This window comes from Mauremys mutica, chromosome 6, assembly GCF_020497125.1.
Source record: "Mauremys mutica isolate MM-2020 ecotype Southern chromosome 6, ASM2049712v1, whole genome shotgun sequence".
NCBI classification, from domain to species: Eukaryota; Metazoa; Chordata; order Testudines; family Geoemydidae; genus Mauremys; species Mauremys mutica.
In genome coordinates this window covers 122,969,742-122,990,201 of record NC_059077.1, presented here as the reverse complement: position 1 = coordinate 122,990,201, position 20,460 = coordinate 122,969,742, and the positions used below count along the sequence as shown (strand labels likewise).

General features: G+C 45.5%; 1 protein-coding gene across 3 annotated transcripts in view; it reads right to left on the bottom strand.

Annotated features, from left to right (window-relative positions):
• Nucleotides 1–9,047: 9,047 nt before the first annotated feature.
• The window catches only part of GAK (cyclin G associated kinase), a 119,472-nt gene continuing 108,059 nt past the window's right edge, over nt 9,048–20,460 (bottom strand). For all 3 annotated transcript variants that reach the window (XM_045022218.1, XM_045022219.1, XM_045022220.1), the window contains 4 exons: nt 19,403–19,633; nt 14,287–14,435; nt 11,663–11,839; nt 9,048–9,708 (listed from right to left, as the gene is read on the bottom strand). In XM_045022218.1, the coding sequence (XP_044878153.1) occupies nt 9,607–9,708; nt 11,663–11,839; nt 14,287–14,435; nt 19,403–19,633 (659 nt within the window). In that variant the 3' untranslated portion in view covers nt 9,048–9,606. The remainder of the gene's footprint in view (nt 9,709–11,662; nt 11,840–14,286; nt 14,436–19,402; nt 19,634–20,460) is intronic.

Below are 20,460 nucleotides of genomic sequence, written 5' to 3'. Positions count from 1 at the left end.
CTACCCACGGATGAAAATACCAAAATGCTTAATTCTAAATTACTATTCTATTCCTACTGGATATGTCCAACGAGCTCTCAAGCCAAGGTAGAGAAGGCCAGGCTTGGCTTGCCCGGTGTTCTTACAGTTAAAGAAAAAGCAAGCGGATTTCATCACCACCACCACACACTTTCAGAAAGATATTGCCCTCCTGTTAGGTCATCTTTAAAGTACACTGACCCATTCTTAACCACGTCTTCACTGTCAGTTCTCCTTTGGGTCAGATCCACAGTCATAGCTCAATTGTCCTACCCTACAGAGCTGACAAATTCTTATTGTCTAGTTTATTAACCTGGAAACAAAATTACTAGAACTGTCCCTCACGCTCACATTGTATATTCCCTTCCCTCACTGCCCCGCCCCCCAAAAATAATGGTCCTTGCAGCCAGGCCTTGGTCCTGGATGTAACTGATTGCAGGCAGGCAGTGCTGCTCTGAAAACAGCTGGAGAACAGAGACCAGAGACTATACAAGTCTTAGCTTCGGATTCTGCATTTGATTATGATGGTGCAAGGCAGTCAATGGAGTAACAGTGATTTTTTCACACTGCTGTTTGAAGTGAGTTTAGAATCGGGCTGTTGACCTCTGGTCCTCCACAATGATTTACGCTAAATCATCTTAAGTTTGCTCCTGCACTACAGCAGTGTTGACTTTGTCAAGGACTAACTCCTTTGTGGCTGCAGTCATGAATTGATAACGCACAAAGGCGGTTGCTTTTCATTCACAGTAGGCCTGAAAGAACTCCAGATCCAAACCCCAAAGCATTACAGTTCAGTATACCAAGTGTTGTCTTTAGAAGCTGCACTGCTTATGGACTGAAATACAGTGGATAACCAGACGGAATACCACCTTTGCAAACACAGCAAGTGCAAAGTTTAAGACATACTACACGACTATATCAACAGGCCAGCAATCTGTATGAACTCCAATTCATCTGTGATGGATATCAAATTAACTTCTCAGGGGACAATTGTTTCTAACTCTTAAGTGCACATTGTTACCTTCAGTTTTGCTTCAGACTCTAAAATGCTCTAAATATTTTTTTATGTAGTGTAGTCGTAGCCGTGTGGGTCCCAGGGTATTAGAGAGACAGGATGGGTGAGGTAATATCCTTTATTGGTCTAACCTGAAGAAGAGCTCTGCATGGTTCGAAAGCCCGTCTCTCTCACTAATGGAAGTTGGTCCAAAAAAAAGGTATTACCTCACCCACCTTGTCTCGCTAAATATTTTTGATGACGAAGCACCACACGCTGAGTTACTAACAGAGCATATAAAATCAAGTTGTGATGGGTACTTGTTCTAATTTTGAAGACTTAACATGCTCGGGAATGAGATACTGAGGAGGAACGGGAAAGAACAACGCAACCAGTAAGGGGCAGTCCAGTGAGAAGAGCTACCGTTTACATTTAAATGAGCAGTTAACAAGTGAGAAGGTAAACACGCATCATTTCAGTATGGTTGAAGGCATGCATCTGCGAGCAGGATTAGCTGGTACATCCAGCTGCATTGCATTTTGTAATGAATTGTAAGGGCTGCAGTTAAATTGAAAACTCATTGCAGGTTTGCATTACCAGTAGGGTGCCCAGACAGCAAGTGTGAAAAATTGGGATAGAGGGTGGGGGGTAATAGGAGCCTATATAAGAAAAAGCCCCAAATATCAGGACAACTGGTCAGCTTAGTTACCAGTGAGGTTCCAAGTACGAAGAAAGGGGTTTGCAAGGCGCTGGGCTACAGACCAGTGAGGTTGGGATTACTGAGTGGTGTCACATGTCTACTTATCCTCCAGCTGCAGAGGGAGGTTCCTGCTGCCACTTCAATCTCATTAGGAGGAGAAGTCGATGGACCTGCTCTGTGCTAGATCTCATTTATTGCTCATTTATTTTTCATTTTCCATCCTCTCTCCGTTAAAGTCCTTGCAAGCTTTCTGGGGAAGGGCTTTTTCTCTTGCTTCTCAAGGGCCTAGCACGCACTTGTTGCTATGTAAATAAAAATAGCTGTGGATCAGGCCTCAGCCAGGGGCAAGAGGGAGCAGGGTGACATGGTTCTCTGCAACCGATCAGCACTACTCCTGCTCCCTAGTGCTCAACTGCTTATAAACCTCACTAACAGGCTCAAACGCCTCCCTCTTCGCATGGGTGAGCCCCTAAAACTTCCTCTGGAGAGAACGGAAACCGGAACACCTAGAACTTCTGGAAAGCAAGACCCCAGTGAGGTTCTACTGTATGTCCAATCTTTAACCAGGGGTCAACAATAACATTAGGAATCGCTTTTCCAAAGTGTTTAAATTAGGGAAAACTGACAATCACCATTACTCCTTAATACCACTGTTAAATACCCAACTAGCTTATTCTGCTAATGCCATTCTAGGTAAAAGAAAAACAGCCCTGAACTCAGCAGTTCCTCTAGACGTGTACTCACTAGCCACTTACACACTCCATCCACACTATGTCTCACTGTAGGAAAAGACTAACTAAAATGGCTGCATTATTTTAAATTAGGACATGTATTTAGATGTGCATCTTTTGGACTGTGGGTGTGTCATGCATAATTGTTTAATCAAAGATTAAATTAAATTAATCACAACATTCAACCAATAGGACGAGTGTGTCCAGGGTGTGCAGTGGTGGCACTTCCTGTCCCCAGCCATGGTGGAGATCCATTGCTCCTTGTACTAGAGGCTGTGGCATTTCAACAGTGATAATTGTGATTTCTAAAAACCACAGACGGAAACATGAACAGTTCTTTACTGAAACCCACTGTCTACTACATCCATTCTTGCATCCCGTAATAAACAATTCAGTCAAAGGCAATCCAGTGTCTCTAGCAAGATTTACTAATTACACATCCATACAGCATCTTCCATCCCCAAAGACTTCATACATCTTTATCACTTCACCCGTCAATTAAATGGATACACCTGGGGTGAAAGACAGGCAACTCATTCCTTACAGTACCCCACAATTGGTTAAGGGGTGACCCTATGCTGTTGATTATTCATATTGCCTCTTCATACTTCATTACTTCACTAAGACTTCACAGTAACCTGGCAGAATTGGTCTTTTCTTAAAAATCCACTACCATACTGCCGAGTTCTCCTAGACTTCAAAGGACACCACACTGGAAAGCTAGCCACGTTTCAAACTGACTTGAGTTTCTGGTCCTGTACTTGTCCTTTCCTTGCCGCGCCAATTTTTATTATTTTAAAATTGCTCCCTGTGGCTGCCCCACAAACCTGCACAGTGATGATACAAGAGAAAGAGCGAAAGTGACTGCACACGAAGTGCTGTGAAATACACAAAGTAAGCAGAAAAAAATAGTTCTCTAACCTTTTCCGTTGCAGTAATCTTAGTTGCTATACTTGTAGCAACAAAAACAAACAAACATGATTTTAAAATGGACAACATCCCTTTAAAAAGGTCCCTGAATGTCCTGCACTACTGCCTAATGGTCCAAACCACCCCTCCACCCCCCGTGTATACAACTTATATTGCTTTACATTACCTTGCCCCAGACAGATTTGTAAAAGTCCTTATAATCTTAATACTTCAGCCCTCCCAAGAGGACCCTAAACTTCATGAAAATTGGCCTTGTATACAAGAACTATGAAGGGCCCCAAACATGTAAAGTGAGTTTCTCATGTCCATTCCACTCTAGGAGTGTGTGCACCCACATGCACAGTTGTCAGAGACTTTTGCCTTAGTGGTGTTTGTAGGGCCGGCTGTGGCGCCCTCTGGAGTGCCGCACTCATGTGTCGGTATATCAGGCACCGGCAGCCCTATGTCCTCTCAGTTCCTTCTTGCCGGCAACTCGGACAGAGAGCCAGGAGGGCAGGTAATGGAATGGACATGAGCAACACATCTCAAAGAACAGTTACGAAAGGTAGGTAACTGTTTTTAATTCTTCGAGTGCTTGCTCATGTCGAGTCCATTCTAGGTGACTCACAAGCAGTATCCCTGCGGGTGGTCTCAGAATTAACGGATGTGCAGCTTGTAATACTGCTCTACCGAAGCCAGCATCATCTTGGGCTTGCTGAGTAAGCGCATATTGAGATGTGAACATGTGAATGGACGACCAGGTGGTGACCCTGCAGATGTTTAGAATTGGCACATGAGCCAGGAAGGCCGCTGCCAAGGCTTTTACTCTAGTCGAGTGGGTGGTTACAATCCCCGGTGGAGGCACTTTTGCCTGATAGCAAAATCAGATGCAGGCAGTGAGCCAAGATGAAATTCTCTAGGTGGACACTGGACGACCTTTCATCCTATTGGCCACCGCGATGAACAGCATCGACTTGCAGAATGACTTGGTCCTCTCGATGTAGAAGGCTTGCAGGGAGTGCAACCTACGTTCCTCCTCAGACTTGGGAGGCTTCAGGAAGAAGACTGGCAAAAATATATCCTGGCTCATGTGAAATTGCAAAACCACCTTGCACAGGAAAGCCGTATGCGGCTGCAGCTAGACCTTGTGCATGAAAAACAGTGTATAGGACAGGTCCGAGGTAAGAGCCTAAATCTCAGAGACCCTTCAGGCAGAAGTTATCACCAGCAGGAATGACAGCTTGCAGGAGAGCAGAAGAAGGGAACGGGGATGCCAAAGGCTCGAAGGGAGCTCTCCTGAGCCTGGCAAGCACCAGATTCAGATCCCATGGAGGGACTGGGTCCCAGACCTGGGGGTAAAGTCACTCCAGACCTTTCAAGAACCAGACTGTCATGTTATGAGTGAAGACCGACCTGCCCTGGAATGGAGGGTGAAAGGCTAATATGGTGGCTAAGTGGACCTTAATTGATGGAGCTTGTGATGCATAAGGTAGTCCAGGATTGACTGCAGCAAGGCCTGCTCAGGCCTAACCCCTAAGGCCGAGGCCCAGCACGTGAATAGTTTTCATTTGGCCAGGAAGGTTGCTCTAGTGGAGGGTTTTTTTACTACACAGTAGGATCTGCTGGACACGGGCTGACCACTCCTACTCTTCAGCAGTTAACCATGCAGCAACCAAGAGGTCAGGTGCAGTGCTGCCAGATTCGGGTGCAGGAGCCTGCCGTGATTCTGGGACTGAAGATCCAGCCAGAGGGACAGCTGCAGCTGCAACAGGAATGTCACCAACAGGTCCATCAGTGTGCCGAGGACAAGCCGGGTCTATCAGGATAACCTTGGCCTTGTCCATTTATCTTCATGAGGACTCTGTGATGCAACGGCACTGGTGGGAAAGCGTACATCAGAGCCCCAACCACGGAAGTAAGAAGGTGTCCGACAAGGAGCCCCTGTTGATCCCCCAAAATGAGCAGAACAGATGGCATTTCCTGTTCTGTCAAGTTGTGAACAAGTCCACCTGGAGAGATCCCCACTTTCAGAAGATCATGCTGATCACCTCGGGGTGGAGTGACCATTTGTGGCAAGACAAGAAGGCTCTGCTGAGGCAAGCTGCTAACATGTTCCTGGTTCCGGGGAGGTGTGCTGCCACAAGATGAATGGCATGCTGCACACAGAAGTCCCAGAACTGGAGGGCTTCCTGGCAGAGGGCTGGTGACCTGGCTCCGTCTTGCTTTCGTTGATATAAAACATCATGGCGATATTGTCCATCAGGACTTGAACCACTTTGCCTTGTAAGTGGGACCGAAAAGCCTGACTGGCCAGGCAAACCGCTCTGAGCTCCCTGACATTTATGTGGAGGGAGTGGTCAAACCCAGACCAGCAGCCTTGTGTACTGAGCTCGCCCAGGTGGGTCCCCCAGCCCAGGTCTGAGACGTCCGAAACCAGAGGTAGCGACGGCACCGAGGCCGCCAAGGGAACTCCCTGCAACGCCAATGCGGGGTCCAACCACCATGCCAGTGATGACTGGGTCTGGCACCTTGACTACCAGATCGGGGTCATGCCTGTTGGGGATATAGACCGATGCCAACCAAGCCTGCAGTGGCTGGAGGTGGAGCCGGGCATGAAGGACCACGTAAGTACAGGCAGTCATGTGGCCTAGCCACCATAGGCAAGTGCGGGCAGTGGTGAGCGGGGGCCCCTTATACAGGAAATCACATCCGAAATGGCTTGGAAATGGGCCTCCAGAAGGAAGGCTCTGGCCCGTGTGGAGTTCAGGATTGCCTCAATAAACTCTATTCATTGCACTGGTCTGAGGGTCGATTTCTTTTCGTTCACTAATAGGCCCAGGTCGTGACAGGTGGAATGCACCAGATCAAGAGACTGTTCTGCACTTGATCCCGCGACCTGCCCTTGATGAACCAATTGTCGAGATAAGGATAGACATGGCCCCCCCGATGCCTCAGGTAAGAGGCTATTGAGGCCAGGCATTTTGTAAATACTCGCGGTGCTGAGGAGAAGCCATGGGGAAGCGCCGTGAATTGGAGCCGATGAGAGGATGGAAACCGGGAGGGCAGTGCTGGCGATCTGTGGTGGTCAACCGGTGACCTGGGCTGATGAGGAAACCAGGGACGCGGCGACAAGGAGTGCTACCCCAGCTCCCGAAACCGGCGGCATTCACTTGCCTTCTGGGAGGCTTTCGTGGCTGGCTTGCCCGCCCTTGTAGGGAGCCTCTGCCGGGACCATCGCCACATGCGATGTCCTTTGCTTTCTTAGTGCTGGGAGCGGGGAAGGCATTAACTCTGCCGTAAATCTGAGTCCCCTACCGCTCCCTGGAATCAGTGGCAGATCCCTTGAGGGGGTAGGAGGTCCCCTCAGAGACATGTCCCCCTGTGGCTCTGGCATGGGCCGGTGGCCAAAACAGGGTCCTTTACCCAATGCCCCTTGGTCCAACTTGCTCGGTGCTGGTTCCTACTTCTTAGGCTTCTTCTTGGGGATCGGTGCCGGGGGTTCACTACACACCGAGGCCAAAGTGCTGGGAGCTGCGTCCGGCCAGGACAGCTCTGAGGCTGGAGAGCAGCCTCCATGAGGAGGGCCCTCAAACAAATGTCGCATTCTTTCTGTGTCTTGGGACGAAAGTTCTTACAGATGCAACACTTTTTACCTGGGATTCCCCCAGGCACTTCAGACAGCTGCCATGCAGGTCACTAACAGGCAGGGCTTCAAACCCGGTGACCGGAGCCTGCCCTGCCTGGTGCAAAGTCCCCACCAGGATCCTTACTGACTAACCGCAGTACTGAAGAGCTACAACAAAACAAAACTATTTACAGCTGTAACTCAAAGGGAGAGAACCACTGACCACCTGCGAGGCACTCTGACCAACCAGCACAAGCGGCAAAAGGAACGGAGAGGGCATAGGGCCGGTGGTGCCTGATGTACTGATGCATGAGCGCGGCACTCCAGAGGGCACCACAGCCACCCCTACAAATACAGCTAAGGCAAAAGTCTCCGACAACTGTGCATGTGGGTGCACACACATCCAGAATGGAATCGACATGAGCAAGCACTCGAAGAACCACCAATGAGATTAACGCTAATTCAGAGCTGTACCAGCATAAACCCATACTTTGCAATTCAGATCAGAGTTCAATAATCCTCCACTCTTTCAAAATTCACAGTGACCAAATATATGTTCACACATTACACACAAAGGTAACAGTTCAACTGTGTTGTATCTGAGTTTGGTGGGAGCCCGTAAAGTGTACCCAGCATTCAAACAAACAATCTCTTCTCCAACCCATTCACTGGGATCTTGATTTGTGGGATAATCAGAACAGAAAAAGTAGAAGATGCTCATTGTAAGACAGCTACCTTGACGTCACTGCAGCTCCTTTTGCAGTTAAGAATCCAAATTGGATGCAAACGCAAATTGATTAAAAATACATCTTTTAAGCTACTTGGGTAGCAAAGCTGCAGTGCACGAGACTATCACCAAAACGTAAATATCACTAACAAACTTTTGCAAACTAGCCCCAGGAACTGGGATTTCCAGTTTGGAATTATACAATACTGTACAATAGTCATTGGTCCTTAGTATTCAATTATCCACATACTTGTACATGTTAATTTCTGGGTTTTGTTTCTTTTTTAAAGAGATGAGAAACAACAGTGCAGTGAGCTGTGTTCTCACACTGGGTTCTCAACCAGTCTTGCACCAGCCAATGCACACACAGTGTACATCAAGTATATGATGCCTTAACTATCAAGGCCGGCTTTAGGCCTATTCTATCAATTCCCCCGAATCGGGCCCCGCGCCTAAGAGGGCCCCACGCCCAGTGAGAATCCCTTCCCTGGCTAAAGATGCCTTTTTTAATTTTTACTCACCCGGCGGCGCTCTGGGTCTTCGGCGGCACTTCGATGGCAGGTACTTCACTCGCTCCGGGTCTTCAGTGGCACTTCGGCAGCGGGTCCTTCAGTGCCACCAAAGACCTGGAGTGAGCGAAGGACCCGCCGGCAAAGTGCTGCCGAAGACTCGGAGCAGCGCCCGGTGAGTACAAGCACCACATGTTTTTTGTTGTTGTTTTTTTTTTTTTTAAGTCATCCCTGCCGGGGCCCTGTCGAAACTGTTCGAATTGGGCCCCACACTTCCTAAAGCCGGCCCTGCTAACTATACACACTGGTTTGGTCTTTGCACACATAGCTGTGTGCATGCATGCTTCTAAAAATCAAGTTCTCAGACATGCAACGTAAGTATCCCACTATCAGCATAAGCACAGGAAATGCTTTCAAGAGGATAGCTAACAATATAACATTGACTCAGTTAAAACAGACAAATCAAAGCAGAGTAAACTGTTTTGTGCTCACATTTCAAGTTTCAGAATAAATGACTGTCAACATTTTTTCTAGTATGGTATTTATAAAGCCAATGGAAGGCACATTCCACTGGAAAAAAAATATGAGTAAAAGCTGAAATTCACAGAGTAGGAAAATAAACACTAGTCATAGTGGTGCCTTCCAAAAGTTCATAATAAATAACAAAAAGTTGGAATGTGCAGTCCTTATATTAAAGCTAAGATTTGTTTCCAGGTTCATGATATGCATTTAAAAAAAAAAAATCAAGAATAATCCTGGCTGACTTTCCCATAACTGGGAGCTTTTTGGCTAAGCAACTGTCAATTCATTGTAAGGAACACAGGTATTGTCAGAAAATATTTTAATTATTTACAGAATGATCATCAGAATGATTACACAAGATACAGATGAAAATGTACACCTCTTATAGATTCAACAAAAAGATATGCTGATAATATAACTAAAGCACTTAGAATAAGGCGACGGCACCAAACCTCAGAATCAAATCAAATAACTACTGAAAATATAGAGTACAAATTGAGGTTGTGTGTTTCTTTTAAAGAAAAACCAAAAATCAGTGGATTCGGAATGGCTTACGCTTTTGATACCATTATGCCAGAAATCAGCGGACATCATTAAAGTTATTTATATTTCACCATATTTAACCTGAATGGAAAGATCTGTTCTCAGGCTAAGATTCTGAAGCATTGAGCAGTTGTTTTCTGAGTGCATCTGTGTATGTTCTGGATTCTGCATCTCACAAAATGTATCACCCACTTCTGAGTGTATGATTTCAAACTGCTGAAATCATGCAAAAATCTTTCCTAAATCCTAGAGATAAGAAATTCAGACTAACAATACTCCACTCCATTTTGCTGCACATACATTTTGAAAATCCCGTACAGATGAAGTTTTAGAAAAGGGATTTTGATCCTTGGTTTTCAAACTCTGACCATGCATCACTCAACTCCATGAAGATCATTTTGGCATACTGTTCATAAGGCTGTCCTGTGGCCTGTAAACAAACAGAACAGGTATTAGATGCTTACTGCAGAAGTCTAAAGAATGTGAAGAATTGCAGCAGGGCTTGAGAAAAAAAACTGCATTTTACTAATAGTGAAATTCACACCCTATCTCTTGTTTATAACCAATAAAGGTAAACAGAAAGGGGCTACAGTGCTGTAAGTGTGCATGGCTTTTTCATCCAGATACTGTCATTCCCTTTTCCCCAAGTCCCCATATATACCAAAGTCAGAGTTTAAATGGCACTGAGGGATTATAAATTTGCCTGCATCACTTCAAATTTTTTTAGTCTAATTTGCTCAATGTAACTGAAGTCGTACTAAAGATTCCATCTTGTATTAAAGGAATTAATAGATAATGGTCTACATTTTCAGCAAGTGGCTCTTTAAAAATGAAATAAAAACTAATTTAGGTAGAAACTACTGCATGGCAGCTCTTACATTAGTACCCCACAATGTAACTGAAGAGTGATTTCCAAGAATGCTGTTGAATTCTTTTATGCTGGAGTCCAACTTTCCTAGTTGAACATGCACTGCTGACTATGAACACTCCTAGGCTTTTTAGCCTCAAAGAAATACACCAAGTCATGGAGAAAGTTCTGCTGTCGCAGCATGGACCTCAATCTAAAATTGGTCTTGGGAACCAGTGCATGCACAGCAATACTGCAGATACACCATCTGCTCAATTTTAACTCATCCTGGCTCAGAGGGGAATAAACACGAGGCCCCGTGTATTCTGCAACCCCAGCCGTTGCTGCAGGATTATGCTCCAGAATCAGAGTAGTTTTTTTGTTTTGTTTTTTTTAAAAAGTCCTTAATTCTTGCTCTTGTTGTTAGAAAAGCATGAAAATGTGAACCCAGTGCAAGAGATGCAGTGTTATCTTCCTACATCTGTACACAACCACGAACAGGAGCCCTGAAAGGGGTGAACTGCCCTAATAGCAATAACACTCCTGTAAAAGTGACACCACAGATAATGTAGATATAATCACCATTTACATAGGGACTACTGTGCTTATTGGAGTATTCTTTTTGTATCTTTTTTTTTTTTTTAAATTGGAAGCTGCCACATAATTCCCACCAGGACCTTTCAGCAGATTTTATATCTGGTTTGCTGTGGCTTACATGGGACCAGTGAAATCTCTGGGAGGCCTGGGAGTTGGAGGACCCTGCCCAAGACCCTTCCAAGAAGGGGAGATTAAGCACAGATTACACTGATCTGCATTTTGGTTGGCAGATGTCCAGAACCTAACAGAACTCTGCTCCAGTAACTGGGCTTTCCTCAGACTGATCTGAGTGGGACCGAGACGTGCAGGAGTTCAGGTGAGGGCAGGACTCAGCCCTGGCTGCTCTGACACCTCATCACTGTGTTATGGATGAGGAGTGAGACTTGAATTCCTGTACTGCATGGTCTCACTGGTGTGCTAACTTCAGAAGACAACACAACAAATGGAAGGAAGGCAGAGCATGCGGCTGGCCAAGCAGCCATGTAGCTGGGTCCAGTAGTGAATGATAACATGAGTGGTGGTAGAAGTGCTTCTCAACCTTTGTATCTGAAGGGAATCCACCCCACTTCATTCCTCCTTCACCAAACAGGTGCTGATGGGTAGACAGCACTAAGCTCTACTGTCCAGCCCAGCCGCTGGGGACCCTCTTCTCTCCCCTTTCCCTGGAGATCCTTATCCCCACAGTCTGATTCTGCCCCTTGAAGTGCCAGAGTCCAACACAATAACCGCACAGCAGAAAAGTGGACTGAAAAAATGCCCAGAAACTAGCTTATTGTCCCTGCCAATATTAAACCCTTCCCCACCGAGCCTTGCCCTGCTTGCATGGGTAGATCTGTTCAAAAGCAGGAAGCTTAACAGATTTCCCTTGTAGGATTGCAGAATTAATTTGGTAATACCAGTTTGATAAATAGCCTTTAACATACCCAAGAAAACTACTCACCTTATCTGGATGAACCACAAGTACTGCCTTCCTATAGTACTTCTTCACTTGTTCAGGGGTAACGAGGTCGGCCATGCCAACTGGCTTCCACTTGTTCTCCCCTTCCCAGAGCACAGTGTGAAGAGTGGATATTAATGCTCTTATATTTCTCTCTTTTCCTTCAATCCAATCTAGAATCTGAAACAAAATTAGAAAAATTCAAATTGAATGCTGCTGCCTTAAATGATACTTCCAATTCGCTTAAAGATACTTTCCTCTCCCATCACTGAAAACAAGACAATTGGACCTTGGGCGTCAAAAGTTTTGAGAGTACTTTGCAAAGATGATCTTAATCATACATCCAAATTCCACAGAGTGGACACCATGCTTAGCCTTGGAACCCAACAGTGATATATCAAGTCTGCTAGCCGAGGACCAGCATGCTTATACGTAGTTATTTATTTGGCTCTTTCTTAGATAATAATTCAGTTCTCTTGGAATGATTCCTAACAAGTTAAGTGTAGAAACTGTATAATAGATGACATGAAGTGATCTGAACAAAGTAATCACAGCAGACTATTCATTTTAGTTACACTAATGAATCCCATGGTAACACAGGTTGTCCATTCCAATGCTAGAAATCTTGTTTTACTTGTAAATTTCAGGTAAGGGTCTTAAGCTGTTTTGAGACTTGTACTCATATGGTTTGCTTGAGTAAATTGAAGTTTTCTGAACTAAATTGCCCCTTGTACTACAATTGGCTAAAAATGCTCTTTGCTTAGTTGATTTTATATAATTATATTTACATCAATCAATATAGAATCCTTATGGCAGTAAGGAGGGGGGGGGATCTCTAAATTGTAGTATCACATTATGTAATATCTCCCATCTCCCCATCTAACACGGGTGATGGCAGGTAAAAAGGCTCTATTTTTTATTTATAGTATTTTACATAAAGCATTCAATCCAACCTATGGACACGAGTTAAAATATTCTATCAAGAAGCTGATTTCCCCAATTCCTCCCTGAGATTATTTCTATTAATATTGTTCAGAACTACATACATTATCCTCACAATGTTTTACAAAACTAAATAGTAAATGTTACCATTTAACCTTATCTGCAAGTAATGTACCAGGAAGAAATACCAAATCTGATCAGAATACACATGGGGGTGATGCCACCCGGAGACTGGAAAGAGTAATTTTAATGCGAGTGTAAGTGTCCATTTTCAGTGGATCTGACAGAGGGACAGAGAGCCACTGTGAGGAGAATGAACGACTGCCCTAAGAAAGTGATTCTCAAGTAGTTTTTGTTCTTCACAAGAGGTAACTCTGGGCTGGTCTACATTACAGGGGGAAATCGATCTAAGATACGCAACTTCAGCTACGTTATTCACGTAGCTGAAGTCGAAGTATCTTAGATCGAATTACCAACTGTCCTCACGGCGCGGGATCGACGTTCGCGGCTCCCCATGTCGACTCCGCTACCGCCGTTCGGGTTGGTGGAGTTCCGGAGTCGACAGGAGCTCATTCGGGGATCGATATATCGTGTCTAGATGAGACGTGATATATCGATCCCCGAGAAATTGATTGCTACCCACCAATACGGCGGGTAGTGAAGACGTACCCTCTGTATCATCAGTCACATCCATCACAGCACCATAGCCCTGAACCCCTCTGCTGAAAGGGCACTGGTGAAACTGCACTTGATTGGAGAAAATGTAATAAAACAAGGCTCCAGCTGCCGAAGAGTGGACCTGACAGCAATGAAAACCTTTTGATCCAAGCTCTCCCAGTTTGGTACAGACCAGAAATGCACCCTCCCATCTTCTCCTTAGTCAAAACGTGAGTTGTGCTTGTCTAGCCAAGTCTGTACTAAGACGTGCTCTTTAATGAAATGGGAAACCCAGGCCCTTGTACTCCCTAGGGGAGAAAATCCTGCATTAGATGTAAAAATTCACTTCACACACATTAGGATTTTACTTGTTTGTATCTTGGTTTGTTTTCAGCTGAGTTCTTAATTATGTTCTTCAGAACTGTCCAGCTCTCTCACACTCTTCTCCGCCATGTTCAATTTCTCCATGAGATTTTACCTGCCCCTTTTTATCTAGTCATTTTCAAAGTCTCAAAATCCTTTCACAATCGTTTCTTGTGAAAGGGACGTTAGATCTGTTCGGGGATTACCTCGTCCACCTCCCCTTCTGGATTAGCTGGCCTGGAACAGACTAACCACAGCATAAGTTACTCTCTCTTTTTTTGCTCCTTTTTATCTTATCACACACTTGAGAGAGGAGTTTTACCACCATCTGCACTTCAAAGCACGCCAATACAGAACAAACCCTCTCTCCTGAGCAAATCATTCTCTTCTGTACTGATACCCCAGTTGCCTACTGTATCTTGGTTACGCTAACCAATTAGGATATACGTTCATGCATTAAAACCAGTAGGTTCCTCCAAGTTATTCCGCACATGGGTGGAAACACAAGTAACATTTTATTATAAACGTCTACCATCTTTGTAACCCTTCAGTTTTCCTTTTATCCTTCACTGTATCCTCCCCCACTCTATCATCAATAGTTGTAAGTAACAGAATTTTGTTTATATTTGAATCAAAACCATGGTTTTTATTATTAAACATCAAACCTTTAATTTTAAGGGGTCCATGTCTTTAGACATTTCTTGCTTTCTCATCTCGGCAATTGTCTTGGTTCCTTTTTTGTCAGATTTAGCTGAAAATCCTTGATTAGATAATAGATCCTCAAAATCATTTTCTGAAACTTTTGGCTTTTGTCCTTTTAAAACAAAAAAGAAAAAAAAAATAACGGAAGAAAAATGCTTATTGGTACATGATCATGGCAGAGGTAACAAGTGTTCCACGTTATGGGTATGTCTACACTGCACATTCGCTGACAGCCGCATGTAGGGAAGACGTGGGCAAACTATGGCCCACGGGACCATCCTGCTCGGCCCCTGAGCTCCCGACCAGGGAGCCTAGTCCCCAGCCCGTCCCCCGCAGCCACACCGCCGCGCGGGCCATGCTCTGGCCTGCCACTCCCGCTGGGCAGCGTGGGGAGCACAGCTGGCTCTGGACGGGTGTCGCAGCTGCGAGCTCCTGCTGCTGGTGAGGGGCAGGGAGCGGGTGAGGGGGGGTTAGGTAAGGGAGCAGGGGGTCCTGGGGGGCCATCAGGGAGGAGGGAGCAGTTGGATGGGGCAGAGGTTCTGTGGGGAGGCCTGTCAGGGGATGGGGAACAGGGAGGGCTGGGACTGGGAGTCCCAGAGGGTCTGTCAGAGGGCTGGGATGTGGATGGGGTTGAGAGGACAGTCAGGAGACGGGGGGGTTGGATAAGGGGGTGGGATCCCAGGGGGCAGTTAGGGGTGGGGGGTCCCGGGAGGGGGCTGTCAGGGGACAAGGAGCAGAGGGCAGTTGGATGGGGGTGGGAGTCCCGGGGGGGGGGGGGCTGTCAGGGGGTGGGGGTGTGGATAGGAGTTGGGGCAGTCAGGGGACAGGGGGCGTGGATGGGGGGGGGTCCTGGGAGGGGGCAGTCAGGGGACAAGGAGCAGGGGGTGTGGATGGGTTGGAGGTTCTGAGGGGGGCAGTCAGGCGGCAGGAAGTGGGAGGGGGCAGATAGGGGGTGGGGCCAGGATGTTTGGGGAGGCACAGCCTTCCCTACCCAGCCCTCCATACAGTTGCGCAACCCCGATGTGGCCCTCGGGCCAAAAAGTTTGCCCACCCCTGATGTAGGGTGTGTGTAGCCACATGCCACAGCAAAGAGCAGGATGTGTCCACACTGAGGTGTGTAACTACACATGGCAGTAAAAGGCTCCAGCAGTGGGGAGCTACCAGAGCCTTTCCCCGCTGCCTCCCCCTTGCAAGAGCCTTTCCCCACTGCTGGAGCTGTTCCCTGCGGCGGGGAAAGACTCCAGCAGTGGCACATGACGCTGCTAAGAACAACTGTGTAGACAGGGGAAGACATTGCTATGCCAGTAGAGAATTGTGTAGAATCTCAGAATCGCAGGACTGGAAGGGACCTCAAGAGCTCATCTAGTCCAGTCCTTTGCACGCTTGATCTACACCATCCCTGACCGTTGTTTGTCTAACCTGCTCTTAAACATCTACAGTGATGGAGATTCTACAACCTCCCTAGGCAATTTATTCCAGTGCTTAACCGCCCTGACAGGAAGTTTTTCCTAATGTCCAACCTCAACCTCCCTTCCTGCAATTTAAGCCCATTGCTTCTTGTCCTATCCTCAGAGGTTAACGAAAACAATTTTTCTCCCTCCTCCTTGTAACAATCTTGTATGTACTTGAAAACTGTTATGTCCCCTCTCAGTCTTCTCTGCTTCAGACTAAACAAACCCAATTTTTGCAATATTCCCTCAGAGATCATGTCTTTTAGACCTTTAATCATTTTTGTTGCTCTTCTCTGGACTTTCTCCAATTTGTCCACATCTTTCCTGAAATGTGGTGCCCAGAACTGGGCACAATACTCCAGTTGAGGCCTAATCAGTGCGGAGTAGAGCAGAAGAATTACTTTTTGTGTCTTGCTTACAACTCTTCTGCTAATACATCGCAGAATTATGTTCGCTTTTTTTTTTTGCAACGGTGTTACACTGTTGACTCATACTTAGCTTCTAGTCCACTATGACCCTCAGATCGCTTTCCACAGTACTCCTTCCTAGACAGTTGTTTCCCATTTTGTATGTGTGAAACTGATTGTTTCTTCCTAAGTGGAGTACTGTGCATTTCATTCTATTTACTTCAGATCATTTTTCCAGATCATTTTGAATTTTAGTCCCATCCTCCTAAGCACTTGCAACCCCTCCCAGCTTGGTATCATCCACAAACTTTATAAGTGTACTCTCTATACCATCATCTCAAACTCTGATGAGGATATTGAACAAAACCAGATCCAGAACTGCGGGACTCCACTCATTATGCACTTCCAGCATAACTGTGAACCACTGATAACTACTCTCTGAGAACAGTTTTCTAACCAGTTATGAAGCCACCTTGTAGTAGCTCCATCTAGGTTGTATTTCCTAGTTTATGAGACGGTCATGCGAGACAGTACCCAAAGCCTTACTAAAGTGAAGATATACCACATTTACTGCTTGCCCCCATCCACAAGGCTTGTTACCCTGTCAAAGAAAGCTATCAGGTTGGTTGGACATGATTTGTTCTTGACAAATCTATGATGACTGTTACTTATCACCTTATTATCTTCTAGATGTTTGCAAACTGATGGCTTAATTACTTGCTCCATTATCTTTCTAGGTACTGAAGTTAAGCTGACTGGTCTGTAATTCCCCAGGTTGTCCTCATTTCCCTTTTTATAGATGGGCACTATATTTGCCCTTTTCCAGTCCTTGGGAATTTCTCCCGTCTTCCATGACTTTTTGAAGAGAATCGCTAATGGCGCAGATATCTCCTCAGTCAGCTCCTTGAGTCTTCTAGCATGTATTTCATCAAGCCCTGGCGACTTGAAGACATCTTATTTTAAACTTGTTCTTTCCCTATTTTAGCCTCTGATGCTACCTCATTTTCACTGGCATTCACTATGTTAGATGTCCAATCACCACCAACCTTCTTGGTGAAAACCAAAACAAAAATATCATTTAAAACTTCTGCCATTTCCACATTTTCTATTATTGTTTTCTCCTCCTCATTGAGAAATGGGCCTACAGTGTCCTTGGTCTTCCTCTTGCTTCCAATGTATTTGTAGAACATATTCTTGTTTTATGTCTCTAGCTAGTTTGCGCTCGTTTTGTGCCTTGGCCTTTCTAATTTTGTCCCTACACACTTGTGTTATTTGTTTATATTCATCCTTTGTAATTTGACTTAGGTTCCACTTTTTGTAGGACTCTTTTTTTGAGTTTCAGATCATTGAAGATCTCCTGGGTAAGCCAGGGTGGGCTCTTGCCATCCTTTCTATCTTTCCTATGCAGAGGGCTAGTTTGCTCTTGTGCCCTTAATGTCTCTGAAAAACTGCCAGCTCTCTTAAAAACTGTTTTTCCCTTAACGCCATGTCTACACTAGCGAGCTTACTGCTGTAAGATAGCGTAGCTTCTCTATATCCACAGGAGAGAGCTCTCCTGTAGACATAATTAAACCACCTCCAACGAGCAGCAGTAGTTATGTTGGTGGGAGAGCCCCTGTCCACACCGGCGCTTCTGTCAGTGCAACTTTGTCTCACTCAAAGGGGTGTTTCACATCTCTCAAGAGACCATTCACGGTTAAGTGGGTTACAGGTTTTTTTTCTCTTTTCCCCTCTATGACTGAAGAGGTGTTAACAGGCCACTTAACCTTGAATGGTCCCTTGAAATGTGTTAACTACTTATGCTAAACAATCTACCCCCTTGCATTTAGCTGTGGCACTCTGGGCTTTTCAACACTTAGGGCTTGGCTACACTTGTGAGTTACAGTGCATTAAAGGAGCCCCAGGCACACTAGCTCACTCCCTGTCCACAGTGACAAGGGACAGAGTACTCTGACTCGTCGGCTACAGCACTGCTGGTACTCCACCTTGGTGAGTGGAATAACGTTTGATGCACCCCCGCTGGAGCGCCGTGGCGCCAGTGTGAACAAGGTGTTGCATTACTGGGCTCTGATAAGCCTCTGGAAACGTCCCATAATCCCCTTAAGTCAAGTGGCCACTCTTGTTATTGTTTTGGATATGCCCTTTGAAAGCTCTGGTTTGACAGCCAGCTGCTTATCTGCTCCGAGACAAAGCAACCATTACTGTGAAATGCTGTGTGTGAGAGAGAGAGAGAGAGGCAGGGAGGGGAGGGGGTCTGCTGCTGTCTGAACTACCAGACAGCATTCTGACATGCTCTCAGCCCCCCAAAACCCACTCTCCCCCCACACATACACACAGCACCCTCCTCTGTCACACTCCACCCCCACCTCCCATTTGACAAGCATGTTGCAGCCACTTGCATGCTGCTCCGTGGCCACTGCAAGAGCTGCTAATGTGGCCACCCCAGGGCACTCTCAGCTGCCAGTGTGGACAGACTACAGCACTTCCTCTACTGCGCTCTATGAAGGCGGGTTTAACTCACAGCGCTCTTCATCTGCAAGTGTAGCCATGCCCTTAATGAAGACACTGCCTACGCGAATGAGTGGAGTTCTTCCATCAGTGTAGGTAATCCACCTCCCTGAGAGGTGGTAGCTAGGTTGATGGGAGAATTCTCCCACTGATCTAGAGCTGTCTACACCAGGGGTTAGGATGATTTAACGGCATTGCTCAGGGGTGTGGATTTTTCATACCCCTGAGTGACACAATTATAACTGACTTAGTTTCCTAGTGTAAACCAGGCCTCTGTGTACATTTCCCAGACCTGAAGAGCTCTGTGTTGAGAGAGACAAGCTTTGTAGCTTACCTCTCTCAACAACAGAAGTTGGTCCAATAAAAAATATGACCTCACCCACCTTGTCTCACTAATATCCTGGGACCAACACAGCTACAACAACAATGCATATTGTCATGCTAATATCTGTCAGGAACTGCTGGTAGCAATGAGAGATATCTGACAAGTGGACCTTTATCTGAACACAGCTGCTTAAATGCCACTCATGTTATTGCTATTAGACCTCAATCTACAAAACAAAATATGAAGCCTTTAACATGACTAAAATAAGTTCTTCAGAACCTTTCAAAGCTTCTGTTTTCATAAAGCCCCAGAACCATGCTTGCAGAGACCACAAGGACTTCAGATGCAACACATCATTATAACTATAGTTCCAGGAAACAGAACTTACCAAAGCCTGGAGCTCGGATACCTCTCTCTTCTCGGCCTCCAATAACACTGAAGTTCACGGTATAGTTGGGTTTACTCTGTGTGCTGGATTTAGCTTGCTGTGGTTGAGTGTGGGACTGCCACGAAGTACCTGTATTTTGTGGTTTCTTTGTCTGCCACTGATTCCCTCCTTTCTGGGATGTAGCTGACTTCTGACCAAACCCACCAGCTGGGAATCCACCACCAGAAGGACCTGGACAATAACAACAGTGCCTAATTTAGTTGTAATACATTTTAAAACGTTTTGACTACATAACACAGTCTTGCCCAAGTTCTGGTCTGATACCTACCCAAGTGATTTAATAAGAAACACCCTTCAAATTTAAAGGAAATATAATGTAGAGAACACGGGTGTCTGAAAGTGAAACTTAACGAAGACAGTTTCGGCAGAGTTAGAGACAAAATCGCAGTTCTAGTCTGGAACCCACTACTGTGTGTCAGTTATTCCACCTCAAACCTCAACCACTTAATTGTCATTTTGTGACAACTGCTAACCCTTGTCTGATCAGTCACCACACAGTGCACTTCAGTGGATATATTCAACACAGGAAAATACATTAGGTTTTCACTGCCAATTATTTACATTTAAGTATTTACTAATTATTATGAGAAGGATGCTGGGAAACTCCCCTCATACTCAAGAAGAAGTGGTGTGCTCTGAAGGCACTCCCAATAAAATCCATGTCCTCACGCTTCCTTTTGTGTATTACTGTTTTTAAATAAAGAAGTCTTCACCAGATGGGGGGAAATGGCTCTAAAGCCTTTAAAAAAACGTTAGTAACGGGTTGTATACAAATACGGAGAAAATAACTGAACGAGGTCTGACAGCAGAGAAATTGCTTTAAGAACAACACCGAAGTACGATATATACACAAACCCAATACACTAAAGTTATCTTGAATGATAAACTAGCATTATCTCCCTAATTAAATCACAGTCTAGATTTCTCTAGTACCTCCCATCTCTGCCTGGAGAGTGGAAAATATATTAGTCTCTGTAGCTTCACCAGCTACAACGGAA